Genomic DNA, 13,611 nt, shown 5'->3' on the forward strand with positions numbered 1-13,611 from the left:
AGGGATTTTTTTTTTTATGTAGCTGGTTATGTGAATAAATCAGGTTAGTATAAGTATAAAAGAATAAATCAGGTTAGAAAAACTGTGCAAGGTTTGATTCCTGAATGTTTAGCATAAGTCTTATCCATTTAAATACGTATTAAATTAAATTACAAACAGGGTCAAAATTACATAATGTTTTTATTATGTCAGTATTAAAAACGATATGTTCAAGAAGAAAGTTGATCTGTGAATGAAAATTATGCTTTTTGTCTATAGTTTATAGCAGGGGTGTCCAAACTTGGTTCTGAAGGGCCAGTGTCCTGCAGAGTTTTATCTCCAACTTCCCTTGACACACCTGCCTGGAAGTGTCTAGTATGCCTACTTATGAGCTTGATTTGCTGGTTCATATGAGTTTAATTGGGGTTGGAGCTAAACTCTGCTAGACAGGAGCAGGACTGGTCACCAGAGTCTTCATTATTGTAATAAATTCCAATGCCCTCTAAAGAGAGAATATTTTAAAATATAATTTTAGAATAACTTCCCCATGTTTTTATGCACCAAACTGAATTAAAAAAAAAAAAAAAAAAAAAAAAAAAACTACTGTTCAAACGTTTGGGGTCGGTAAGATTTTTTAAATCTTCTTTGGAAAGAAGTTTCTTATGTTATGTTCAGTGTCACATGATCCTTCAAACATCCTCAAATATTCTGATTTGGCACTTAACAAACATTTCCAAATAATACAACCTTCCAAATAATTCATTCAAATTAAAATTTAAAAAACAAACTCAAAAACACCTTTTTACAGGATAATTCAATCAATATTTAATCCATTCCAAAAAATCTTTTTCAAAAAAAGAAAAATCTTACTGACCCCAAACTTTAAAAACAGTAGTGTTTTATTTAGAATTTTATTTAATCATAAAATTTATTTTAAAAAACTTTTTTCCAGAATAACATTTACACTTTGTCCACACTTTGTGGACCTTAAGAGAGACACAACAGTCTGATCAGTACAAGGAACAAATACCACTGTAATATTATACTTACCCAGGTATATGTTGCCCTTGGTGTTCACCATGATGCTTTTGCCTTGTGATTGCCCATGTTGGACAGATCCTCCATCGATCTGAAGGAAGCCCTGCTTACCCGTCCTGATCAACACACAAAAATAACTCACTATTATCTTTCTATTATGCTTTCTATGATGGTTTGGAGAGGTAAGGAGCATTACCGGACTGCAGTGATCATGTGCCATCGTCCATCATTGACAGGCTCTCTGGAGTGAATCTGAGCCTCTCCACTTCCCAGCTGGTAACTATCAGGAACAAGAGCACATTATAACCGGCTACAAAGGACTGATCTAGATCAGTAAGAAACTGAAACACAGTGGCTGCAGCAGAGAACCCTAGTAATAAAAGTCTATTACAAACATTAGGTTATTATACTGTCATCATAACATATTAGACTCATGCCATATACCCATGTGAATAGTTAATATAAGAATGTGCTCAATTACTCACCTAAACACAATATGTCCATTTTGTAAACCAATACTTATGAAGTCCTTCCCCTTTCCTTGACTTCCCAGTTCCTGGAAAGTATTTTCAGTGAAATAATAAAGTCAGTCTCTCAGTCATTGGGAGGGAATATGAATGCAAACCACAAGCCAAAGCCACAGGCTTCTGGAGCCAAACATTTATACAGCAGTGTATATTGATGAAGATGTCTCTAGGAATAATCTTTCTCTTATGTCTTAATATTAGTTACTATATGACCAAAAGGCACAGAGTAAAACAAAGTCAAAAGAAAAAAAAAAAAAAAAATCACAATGTCTTCATTTCCATAACATGGTGTATAAAGTAGGCTGGATTAATGATTACATTTATTGGCACTTTTCATATACACAAGCACAAATTCCATATTTGTTGTGAAAACTGTAAGATATGTGAGACCATACAAGTTGGTTTTAAACACTGCAGGAGAAGTTATTAACTAAAAAAATATGTTTTTGATTAACATATCTGTGTCTCATGTTTGGTTTGAGGTTAAGTCAATAATTTCCGAAGGCAAAAAAAAAAAAAAAAAAAAAAAAAAAAAAAGGCACACTTTTTATTTGTGAAAAACGCACAAATATGTGATTAACTTGCAGTAACACAGGTGCGTTGATTAAACAGGTGGAAAAGCAGGTGATAAATATGCAAACATAAGGCTAATTATGTCATAAATCAGTGGTTTCCAACCCTGTTCCTGGAGCCCCCACACTGTACATTTTGAATGGAACAAAAGTTTGAATAGAACTTGCTCCAGGAACAGGGTTGGGAACTGCTGTCATAAATAAAGAGCAACTTTGAAATCACACCAACACATGCAAACAATAAATGAGGTGAAATTTAATTTTTTTTACCCATTGATAATTCCTGAGCCTGTTCACTTACACCCACTGAATAAACTAGTTATTTAACAAATGCTTTTCTAGTATAATTGTGCTCTTGAGCATCCGTGTGGCCAGTTAGTGCACTGTAAGTGAGAAAGAAAAGGCATTTGCTAAATCAAAAGTAAATATAAGTGCTGTTTTCAAAATGTGTAAATGTATCTGTGCAAGTGCTGTAAAGTTCAAAAACATTTTGCATATATTCTAAGATAATACGTTCATGCTTATGCAGACATACTCGTATCTCTGACTGCTTGTGAAGAGTGAATACCTTTATACTAGCATGCTTCTTACGGAGGCTTAGAGTGCCTGCAGGCTCCTGAGGAGGATGAAGGTGAGTTAGCCAGGCAAACATGCAATGCAGCCATTAAAATCATGTGCTTAAGAGGTGAAGGACAAAAGCATATTCCAATACAACTCCAAGCAAACTCATTTTACTCAGTTTAGTCAAATGAGGCTGAATATAAAATGTAAATGACACTATCAGAATATGAGTGTATACAGGGTCCAAAATTACCAATGAAAAACTGATGACTTTTACCTAAAATTGCAACTTTTTTTTATAAATAAAAATTTTTTTTTTTAAATAAAATTACATATACATATATATATATATATATCTATATAGTATATATATATATTATATATATAGATTATATATATATATATGATCCTTTAGAATCATTTAATATGTGATCAAAGTATATAAAATTGGTATATGGGAAAATTGCAACTCAAAATGGTGCAAGAATAAATGATAATTAGGTAGAACTTTATTTTACAGTCCTGTTCCGAGGTGTACATACTATGTACTTATTTTAGTAATTACAATACTATGTAATAACTAGGTACTAACCCTGAACCTACCCCTAAATGAAAATTTGGACCCTGAATACCTTGTATTACCAGAACTTTCTTAGATAAATACACTGTAAGTACACTATAAGTACATATAAGTGCACGTACTGTAAAATAAAGTGCAACCGATAATTATTTTAGTTTTTGAAAATTTGGACCCTGAATGTATGTGCCCTGAGATCCAGTAGGGGTCTCATGTGTACAAACATACCACTCCTTGCCACAGGATGAGGCCGTCTTTAGAGACAGTGTTGATCTCTAACTCAATGGTCTCTGGAGAGTCAGGAGCACTGAAACAAAACAAACCATCAATACTGCTTGACAACTCTCAAAAAACTATTTTTTTGTTAGCTTTTTCTGTTGCTTAATATTTTTGTGGAAACTGTAATACTATTTTTTGTTCCAAGATTTTTTGATGAAGAGGATTTTCAAAAGAACAGCATTTATTTGAAACAAATATATTTTTTTTAAATAATAATAAAAAAATCTTTTGAATGGTAGTTTAAAAATACTACATTAATATTTTATAGATTTTTATTAAAATATAATCAAACCATAAAAACAACTAATTTGCATAACTGCATACGATAAGATGTAGATAATAAGCAAATATATATACCCTACTGCCAAGAATTTGACCGCACTCATTTAAATTGATAATTTATCTTATCTTACACTATTTTTCTGCTTGACAACTCTCAAAAAACTATTTTTTTGTTAGCTTTTTCTGTGGTAAAAACTGTTGAATTTGACCGCACTCATTTAAATTGATAATTTAGTCAGTTAAACACCGAACACAGTTCATCAATAGTTTCACATATCAAGGGCCCTCACCTTCGTGGGAACATGGGATTTGGAAGAGCCAGATATCCATTATCTTGGAAATACGCAGAATATTCAATAGGAGAGTCTGGAACAAAGAAACCAACAAAAATAAACCCAGGTGCCAACTCTGGGTTATACTACCACCCTGTGGAGCTTCACCAAATAACAGAATAAGCAGTCAATGAACAGAACTGAGCCCCTGACTACATTAAAATCTGATCTAATTGATGAATTACTATTTATAAGTTATAAATGCTAGATTCCGAATAGCAGGCTTCATTGGGAACATACAATCATCAAGAGCAACTTACAAAAAAATCCTACAGAAAAAAAATCCAACATACATTTAATTTATCTTCATGAGATAAATAAATGAAAATAAATGCAAATACACACTGCTGTCAAAGTAACATTCACAGTTGGGAACAACAATATGCATTCCTCACAAAGCATTCTCTTGAACCATGTATTACCGGAGAACCCTCAGGCAAATGAGTGCTTACCAAGAAGTTCTTCATGCTCAGTGTTTCTGACCGGAAACTCACCTGTCTGGTCAGCTCAAGTGTGTAAATGACGGACATTCAGAGGTTAGTAACTAAACATGTGTTTGTTCACAGTGTGAGGACATCATGTTTACAGACGTTGCCGTAGGGGAAAGTGTGGAAAATAGGTTGGTTGTTGGTTTCGTAACAAAGAGAAACAAGGATTTAATGAGAAAGAGATGACGAATTGAAACTGCAGCGAGAGGTTGACCGGACAAGACGCCTCAGGAGATGCTAAAGGGGAATTCTATGTATGTTTGCCTTAGGAAAATGTCACAGTGTTACAACACTCACAATTTTAATATTACCCACAAAAACTGAACCAAAAACTATCATAAACTTTCAGCGTTTTACAGTGAAGACATAGAATTCCCCCTCAACATTACATTTAAAACTTCACAGAGGACACAGTAACCAACTGAGTGCAGAGTGCAGATTGAGACCATTCATTTTGACAGCACAATATTTCAGGGATCTATTTACAAAACATCAGTCTCAATGAACTGTTTTACATTGTTTTTTATTTTGTTCAAGAAAACTTTCAGGGACATCAAGCACCTATTAGATATTCATCCCATCATTAAATCATTACACATACACTACTGTTCAAGAGTTTGGGGTAAGATTTTTTTTCACTAAAGATACCGTATTAAAAAACAACAACTGTAATATTGTGAAATATTACAAGTTAAAATAATGGTTTTCTTTTTTAATACATTTTAAAATGTAATTTATTCCTGTGATGGCAAAGCTGAATTTTTAGCAGTCATTCCTCCGGTCTTCTGTCACATGATCCTTCAGAAATCATTTTAATTCTTTGGTGTTCAAGTAACATTTCTTATTATTTTCACTGTGGAAAACAGCTGTTGCTTAATATTTTTGTGGAAACTGTAATACTATTTTTTGTTCCAAGATTTTTTGATGAAGAGGATTTTCAAAAGAACAGCATTTATTTGAAACAAATATTTTTTTTTTAAATAATAATTAAAAAATCTTTTGAATGGTAGTTTAAAAATACTACATTAATATTTTATAGATTTTTATTAAAATATAATATCCTTAAAACAACTAATTTGCATAACTGCATACGATAAGATGTAGATAATAAGCAAATATATACCCTACTGCCAAACTGTTTAAAGAATGAACCTTACTTTATTTAGATTTATCCTAAAAAGTCTTATCTTACACTATTTTTCCCAGTTAAATCTTGTTTTAAAGGATGCAGTTATTTTTATCAGGATAAATTCATAATCAAGATGATTTTAAGAATTTATATAATAAGGATTTATTTAACAACACTGACGAAGAAATGTATTTTTTTTAAATGCATTTATCAAAATGATCAGAAACGTGCTTGATATTGCCTCTGATGTTGGTAATAAGAGCTCTGTAAACAGACCCCTAAAATGCTTCATTTTCTGGCTTTTTTCCCCCCATTGAGGCCGTTTGTTGTTGTTGTTTTATTTGTGGTGTTAGATGGGCTGATGGGCCCTGAGGAGGACGCTCTCCTCTGGTTAGTGACGAGCGTTTCAGGCAGACTGTAGTCATACTGTACCATTTCCCCAACCACCCTCCAAATTCCACGGTGCCTCGGTGAAGCTGGACTCCGGCCCTGTGTGTGTGGGATAGCCATGAGAGTGCAGGGGTGAGATTCATACACACGTGGCCTCTTTCACCGACCAACACGCTACTGCTGGATGACGTTAGGGAGCCTGACTGATGTCGCCACGGTACGTTATGTAAAACCGTCAATTATTTCCCTATGGTGCTTTATGATGAATCACTTTCAACTGTGGGTCTGTTTAATGCTATGAAACTACAGAGAAACACCTTTACTCCCATAGAGAATGTGAATTTCTAAAATGACAAATGAAGCAAACGGTGTCTAAACAGACCAATATATTATCAGTAAGAATAATAAAGCAATTTAAAGTCACATTGCACACATATTGGCTTTAATTAGCTGTATGTTTATCACCATACATATTAAATGACATTATTTAAAACATGTAATGTAAAATAGATGTATAGGACTATTAAAAATCATTTTTGTTAATTGAAAAAATCTTAAATAAAATCGAAATATTAGATGAAATCAAAAACAAAAAATAAACTTAAAAAAACTTTAATGGAAATTACAATTGTTGCCTTGGCATCTACTGTAAGTCAAATGAAATAAGTTAAAGTTGAAGTAAAAACATTAAAATGACAAACTAAAATAGAAATAAAGCTAGATATAAATAAAATACAAAAAACTAATAAAAGGACAAAAGCACATAACATTACTAAAACAAACTCAAATTAAAATAAAAACAGGAAAAAAAAAACTAAATGGAAATATTCAGAAATTCTGTAATAGTATATAAATAATACAAAAATAACACTAGAATGAGAGACTGGGCATCATATTTATAGTCATATAGCTATCTGGATCACAAGTGAACTGTATCTGTTTGATGAATGTTTTTTGTCATGGGCAATAACAGTGAAAATGTGCATTAGCTTTTATTGTGCCTAAGACTAAAGGCACAATACTAAATGCTATAACTAACATCATTCTTGCCTTATAATATGTCCTTGATGGTAAAGTGGACTTTGGATGGAAAGAGCTGACAGTGATGTACAACAGAACAGAAACACATAGCGAAAAATGTACAATATATATGTGCAACAATGCAGTCATTAATCAGAGGGCAAAAATCATATACAAAAAGGTTTTTGCAAACCAATGTGTTACACATCTAGCAGTTGTGAACTAACCTTTCTCGCAGTGCCGACCTGTGTAGCCAGCGGGACACACACAGTGGTTATTCACACAGCTGCCACCGTTCTGGCACTGAGAGGAGTCTCGACAGCTCTCCCTCACTATTTCACAACGGCCACCTGAAGAACAACAAGCAAGAAAATAAAAGGAAAATATGTAATAAATATGGATTAAACAACAATTATTGTAAAGAGGATTTTCAGAGCCTTAGCAAGCTACAGTGATCAATATCAATACCAATGTTAAATACAAATGTTGTGTAATTTCTGAGAATAAAATGGGTTATTATACACATTTATCATTATATTATGAACATTAGGCACTACATTTTTATTGAAATAAATGTAGCTAAATTAAGGTTTATTTAAACTTACAAATGCCAAATAAGCTATATTAAAATATATATATAATATTGCATTACATAACATAAAAGAAAAGAAATGCATTTCTTTCTCAATAAAAATAAAAATAAAACAAACTATAAATTAAAAGAATATCATAACAAAAACAACAATACAAGATACCTAACAGTTGGTTGAGCGACTTACCCTCGTATCCTTCAGCGCAGAGGCACTTGTACTCATACTCGGAACTGTCATTACAGGTGCCTCCGTGCAGACAAGGCCTGCGGTCACATGGCCTGCCGTCTGTACACTGGCTGATGCCTCTGCTCTCTATGAAGCTGTATGATAGATCCAACTTCTTTCCATTGATGAAGACCTGTGAAGAAAAACAAAGCCAGCACCAAACAATTTAATATTGAAACATGACTGTGGGGTGTAATGTACACAACAATTAGTGTGAAGGCTATTCTCACCTCTCCTATGCATCCATCAAAGAGCATGCTAACATTTGCAGGTTTGGGCAGGATGTCCATGCTGGGCACTCCTCCCAGATACATGGGTGTATGGATATTAAGGCCCTCGGCCTTGCCTGGAGAGGACCTTGTGATCTCTCGTGCATTGTTCACCTTCAAGGAACCATCCTTACGGAGCCGCTCTGCCACAACGCGATGCCACTGACCCAGAGACACGGGCTCCTGACTGCGCAGAACTGCTTGAACAGATAACAACAAAATTACTAAAACTAACTAAAGAAAGTATTTTTAAAATCCAATTATTTTAAGCCTCTGGGTTTACTATTTGAAAGGTTACCATTGCACTCGGGTGAGGAGGTACTTTTCACTTTGGTGTCAAATTACATTTTTTTTGAAAGGTCAGGACCCTTTTCAGGTTGGACCGTTTCATAACTATTTTTAAAGGGGACACAACATTAGAGGTAAAAATCTATTTTTTTAACAACTTTAGATATATTAGATTAACAATTATCTAACATAAAAGTAACCTATGGCCTGTCATTTATTCTACAAAATTACTAAAACTAACTAAAGAAAGTATTTTTAAAATCAAAAACAAAATAAATACTACAAAATTACTAAAACTAACTAAAGAAAATATTTTTAAAATCCAATACAAAATATTAACAAAAAGATCGCTCACCTGTACCAAGTTCATATCGGAACTCAACGTGTCCGTCCACCATTGATAACGTCACAAAGTCTTTCATATTTTTGTCACCGCCGAAGAACAACAGCCCAGCGTAATCCATGGGCTTGAACTCCATCTCAATCCGGAGGTCGTAATGAATATTAGTAAGAGGAGGATATGCAATATAAGACTCGTCTCCATCAAACAATGGCGTTTTTACCAAGGTACCTGGGATTGTCACGAAGAGGAATAGTGAGAACCACATTCAACCTAAAAGTGCTTAGAAAATATACTGAACTTTACCATCCATGCACTTGTTTCCAGATATGCCCAAGTGACAGCGGCAGTCGTAGCCCGAACCGTCGGGTCGGTTAATACAGGTGGATTCTGGTCCACAGGCCTCTGTTGCAGTCACGAGCAAAAAGAATTAAGAACAAAGAAGTCTATCAAGCTTGTTATTTACAAATCCTAATCCTGATTTTACAAATGCTGACCTTTGTGACAGTGCAAGGAAGGCTTTTGCTGACAGTTGCTTCCTGTGTATCCTGTCTGGCAAATGCATTTGTAGAGACTGGCTGTAGAGTCCTCACATATTCCACCATGCTGAAACACACACATGACTTTTGAGCTGATCGATTTTCACAGGCCAACCACACAAAATGCATATACTTAATAAAGAAAAAAATTATATAAAAAAAATACTATTCCACCAAAAAAAACCACTGTTGTTCCTTACTAATAACAACAAACACAACCTACTTTTATTTATATTATTTTTCTTTCAGAAATTAAATTCAGATATATGACTTACAAAAGTGTCCAAATACTTTCTGGGGTCACTGCATACTAACTGAAAGAGTTCTTTTGTTTGTAGGGGATTACCTGACATGGGTGGTCCTTGCAAGTAGGACAATTCGAAACTCCAGTGGAACTTTTATTAAGGTCCTTGAAAATGACCTCATCACCTTGGATAATCAGCTGCTTGATACAGCCTAAGAAAGACCAAAACACAGTGAAAGAAGACAATTGATAATAATGCTACAACTGATACTTTCCAACAAAATTCACATGGAACAGAATAACAGTTTTCTCACCAACAAACCCTGTCTTGAGGCCTGCAGTTTTAGCAAGCATGCTGTAGTTTGGATAACCGCCCACAAAAAGCTCCTCATTCAGATCCAGGCCTTTGAATTTCCCCTGCTCGAACACAGAGCATGTTATACTACATTTGTTTAACGGCCACAATACTAGCAATTAACAGAGTTTATTAATAAGCATAACAAATTAGCATATTATGGAGAGAGGAATATGCACCTGTGAGGTTCCATTTATAGGAGCTTCTCCATCCACAACAAGAGAGCCCTGAGTCTGATTCCTATAGAGCTTCACTGTGTGAAACTCGCCCAGTTTAATGGGAATAGGGTAACGAATATTTGCCATACCAGACCCCACATCAAACCTGTGGAAGAAAATTTTTTGTTTGGAACGTCACATCAAAAACCCAAAGTTAAATCCAGTTTCAGACACAATTTTGTATCCTTGAGATTGCTTTGATTTTTAATGTACCTGAATTCAGGACGGCCACCCACCAACCCAAAAGACATGAAATCAGCACCGGTGGTCTTCGTTTGTCCATTGTAAAGAATCATACCTGGACATGAAGGGAAAAGTAAATCTAATGCCAACATTCAGCTCACCAGTGCACAAAGCTATTTTCTCTCTTTTTAAGCTTAAGGTAAAGCAGCAAGCTGAGGGAAAATCTGCTGCCATGTTCAGCATTTCGCAAGCTGCATGCATGGGCACATGCCATGACTGGTACTGGTACTGTGTTGGATCACTGCTTGATGTCCAATATAAGATCCTGAAACAAAACTTTTTGAGAACCACTGGTATAGAAAATGCCCTCTGGATTAGTCACTTTAATCAAGCTTGTCGAAACATAACCCTCAGGTTTATTTATTTTTTGATGTATGGATGCACAATATATGGGTTATGGGCAGATATTAGAAATTTTACATTTATTGGTAGGGCTGCACATTTTGGGGGAAAATGTTCATTGGAATTTTCTGATAAAAACTGTGATTGCAATTTTAAATAGAAATCCTGGTTTGCTGTGCTTGTTTGTATGGCTGCACAATTTAGTCCAAATTTTGTGATGCTATAACATAGCTATAAACAATAATAATATTTTATTTAGGATTAATAATAATAATAATTATTATTATTCTTATTATTACTACTACTACTACTAAATATAAATATAAAAAACTAATATATAACTATTATAAAAAATGTGTATTTATAAAAGTGCAATACTAATATTTATAGCTGTAACGTTAAACCATTAAACTTTTATTTTGACAGAAAACTGCAGAGAACCCTTAAAGCTTCTCTTTGAAATTATTGATTTTAATTTTGAGTTTTTATTTATTTTGAGTTTTTTAGTTATTATTTATTAAAAAAAAAACACACACACAGTGTATAACTGTCACTGCAGAGTGTAAAAGCTTCAGTCTGTCCATGATAACATTCCTGTATCATGCTACAGCCTTGATGAACATTATAATCTATTGTCATGCCTGCATATGTTCATAAGGGCCCGTCTCAGGGGCCAGTGAGAGATGCTGAGCTGCACTGCTCCATGCCATTAAAACATCTTGCAGCATGTGCTCTCTGGCACTCTCAGGCAAGCAAGCAGACTCACCGGCATACAAAATGAGCCCTTCATACCAAAGAGATGTGAAGGAGGGCACAAAAACAAAAAGAATAATTGAGTTTACATACAGGAAATTAACATATAAAATAAACTTCAAACAGAACAGGGGATTTCCATTCAATGAGCAACAGTCAATATGGAAAAGACCTCCGAGAAGATTCTTCAAAATATCGAATTTTCTGTCTCACAGAAGAAAGAAAGTCCTACAAGTTTCAAACAGTGATTAAATAACAACAATTTTCATTTTTGGATGAACTTTCCACTTCAAAATGATAAACATTCCTTTTTTTCCAGTAATGACAAAAGCTTATAAACAAAGTCAAAAATGCATATTTAGAACTGCTTTGGTGCAGTGAAGTATCTGGAAGTTTTGAGGGTCCTTACCATCATCATTGTCTGGCTTGAAGGTAATTCTGATGCTGAATGCTTTGTAGGGGTTTTTGATAGTGGAGAGTGTGAGGTATGAGAGCGGATTCTGGGTAAAATAGGGCATCACTCTCTCTGGAGGACCACATGAACATGAGTGAATGTTAGAGAGAACATCTCAGAAACACTTCAGAAGAATAAACAGCTCATGAAAAACATGTCTTGGTGGTGGTAGCATTAGAGTTAAGGATGTTTCCAAATCTCCAAACTGTAAGACATCTAACATCAGCATTTCGTAAGTCACTTTTGATAAAAATATCTGTTGACATTTAACCAGAACCTGTGTAGATTTTTAAGCAGAACTATACTTGTCAAACAATCCAGATGAAATCAGTGCACTCATCACAAAGCCACAATTATAGACAAGCAGCATTGTGACTAAAAACTTACACTGGAAAAAAAAAATATATAACTACAAACAGAACAGACTTGCATACAGACCATGAACAAAGAGTCTGGTGAAGGCCTCAACTTTCCCTTGCTTATTAGCAGCTGTACACTTATACGTTCCTGCATCTGAGTGTGTGACACTAGGGACTGTCAGGACATGTCCATCTTGTCTGGACTTAGGGGGTAACTCATTTTCCACCTGAAAGAAGAGCACAAATGAGCTTAACATTGATTTTCTGAAGTGAATATTTAGTACTCTAAACAGGACTGAAAACTGTAACATGCTGCTGTGTGAACATATAGTATCACAGAATGTTGGCGTTCTGAATTAGGGCAAATTTAGCCATGAAACATAAAGGTTACCTTTGACCATGTGATGGTTGGGACTGGGTATCCAGACGCAATACAAGACAAGACCGCATCAGAGCCAACTGTTACTTCCACTGACTCAGGCTGTGCAGAAATCTGAGGCAAGGCTACAAAGTACATCATTTTTAGGAAATTAGATGCCAGTTATATTTATGAGACTCCATTTGTAGAAGACCTTGAGCTTGACGTCTTCTTTAAGGTGTCACATAATACAAATAAAACCAATGGCAAAAGAAACCCATCCTGGATATAACAATGCACTCACACTGGATATTAAGGACCACCTCGCTATACTCCGAGCCAACATTATTAGTGGCGGTGCAGCGGTACTGTCCTGAATCTGACTCGACCACATGATCTATTCTCAGGACGTTCTCCCTTATTTTCACATGATCAGGAAGAGAGCCTCCGACTTTACTCCAGTGCACCGTGGGCTCAGGATCACCTATCGCATGACACTCAAACTCCACTGAGCTGCCCACCATCACCGTCTGTACTGATGTGCGCACCTTGATCATCACTTTGGGTAGAGCTGCGAAACCAAGAAGCACAGTCATTAGTTTTAAATTTTAGTAACTCAAGATTTGGAAACAAATTGCAATTCGGATATCATAAGGGACCTTGAATGGTGAGTCTGCCACTGTCCTGAGCCTGTCCAAACAGACTTGTAGCTCTGCAGGTGTAGACTCCCTCATTGCTTTGCTCAAGGTTCTCGATCCTGCACAAATAATAACAAAGGTTATGAAGTAAGGACACACAGCATAACTCAAAGCATTAGGGGCTCAAATATGATGTATTTTATTACAAAAAATGTAGTA

At 35.0% G+C, this 13,611-nt stretch overlaps 1 protein-coding gene across 18 annotated transcripts in view; it reads right to left on the bottom strand.

The window, feature by feature from the left end:
* Positions 1–13,611, bottom strand: part of LOC109055269 (basement membrane-specific heparan sulfate proteoglycan core protein-like) — a 93,277-nt gene that overhangs the window by 1,986 nt on the left and 77,680 nt on the right. For 12 of the 18 annotated variants that reach the window (XR_006153373.1, XM_042713760.1, XM_042713754.1 and 9 more), the window contains 23 exons: positions 13,414–13,511; positions 13,059–13,325; positions 12,788–12,900; positions 12,476–12,623; positions 11,993–12,109; positions 11,597–11,614; positions 10,459–10,543; positions 10,207–10,351; positions 9,987–10,089; positions 9,775–9,884; positions 9,387–9,495; positions 9,196–9,294; positions 8,904–9,120; positions 8,223–8,466; positions 7,954–8,125; positions 7,402–7,524; positions 6,197–6,253; positions 4,106–4,181; positions 3,483–3,561; positions 2,685–2,732; positions 1,503–1,573; positions 1,214–1,297; positions 1,030–1,133 (listed from right to left, as the gene is read on the bottom strand). Coding sequence is in view for 17 of the 18 variants with exons in the window: in XM_042713760.1 (XP_042569694.1) it covers positions 1,030–1,133; positions 1,214–1,297; positions 1,503–1,573; positions 2,685–2,732; positions 3,483–3,561; positions 4,106–4,181; positions 6,197–6,253; positions 7,402–7,524; positions 7,954–8,125; positions 8,223–8,466; positions 8,904–9,120; positions 9,196–9,294; positions 9,387–9,495; positions 9,775–9,884; positions 9,987–10,089; positions 10,207–10,351; positions 10,459–10,543; positions 11,597–11,614; positions 11,993–12,109; positions 12,476–12,623; positions 12,788–12,900; positions 13,059–13,325; positions 13,414–13,511 (2,687 nt within the window). In the remaining variant the exon portion in view is untranslated. The remainder of the gene's footprint in view (positions 1–1,029; positions 1,134–1,213; positions 1,298–1,502; positions 1,574–2,684; positions 2,733–3,482; positions 3,562–4,105; positions 4,182–6,196; positions 6,254–7,401; positions 7,525–7,953; positions 8,126–8,222; positions 8,467–8,903; positions 9,121–9,195; positions 9,295–9,386; positions 9,496–9,774; positions 9,885–9,986; positions 10,090–10,206; positions 10,352–10,458; positions 10,544–11,596; positions 11,615–11,992; positions 12,110–12,475; positions 12,624–12,787; positions 12,901–13,058; positions 13,326–13,413; positions 13,512–13,611) is intronic. The other 6 variants (XM_042713752.1, XM_042713764.1, XM_042713766.1 and 3 more) reach the window with 4 other exon arrangements.

This window comes from Cyprinus carpio, chromosome A23 (genome assembly GCF_018340385.1).
Source record: "Cyprinus carpio isolate SPL01 chromosome A23, ASM1834038v1, whole genome shotgun sequence".
Taxonomy (NCBI): Eukaryota; Metazoa; Chordata; class Actinopteri; order Cypriniformes; family Cyprinidae; genus Cyprinus; species Cyprinus carpio.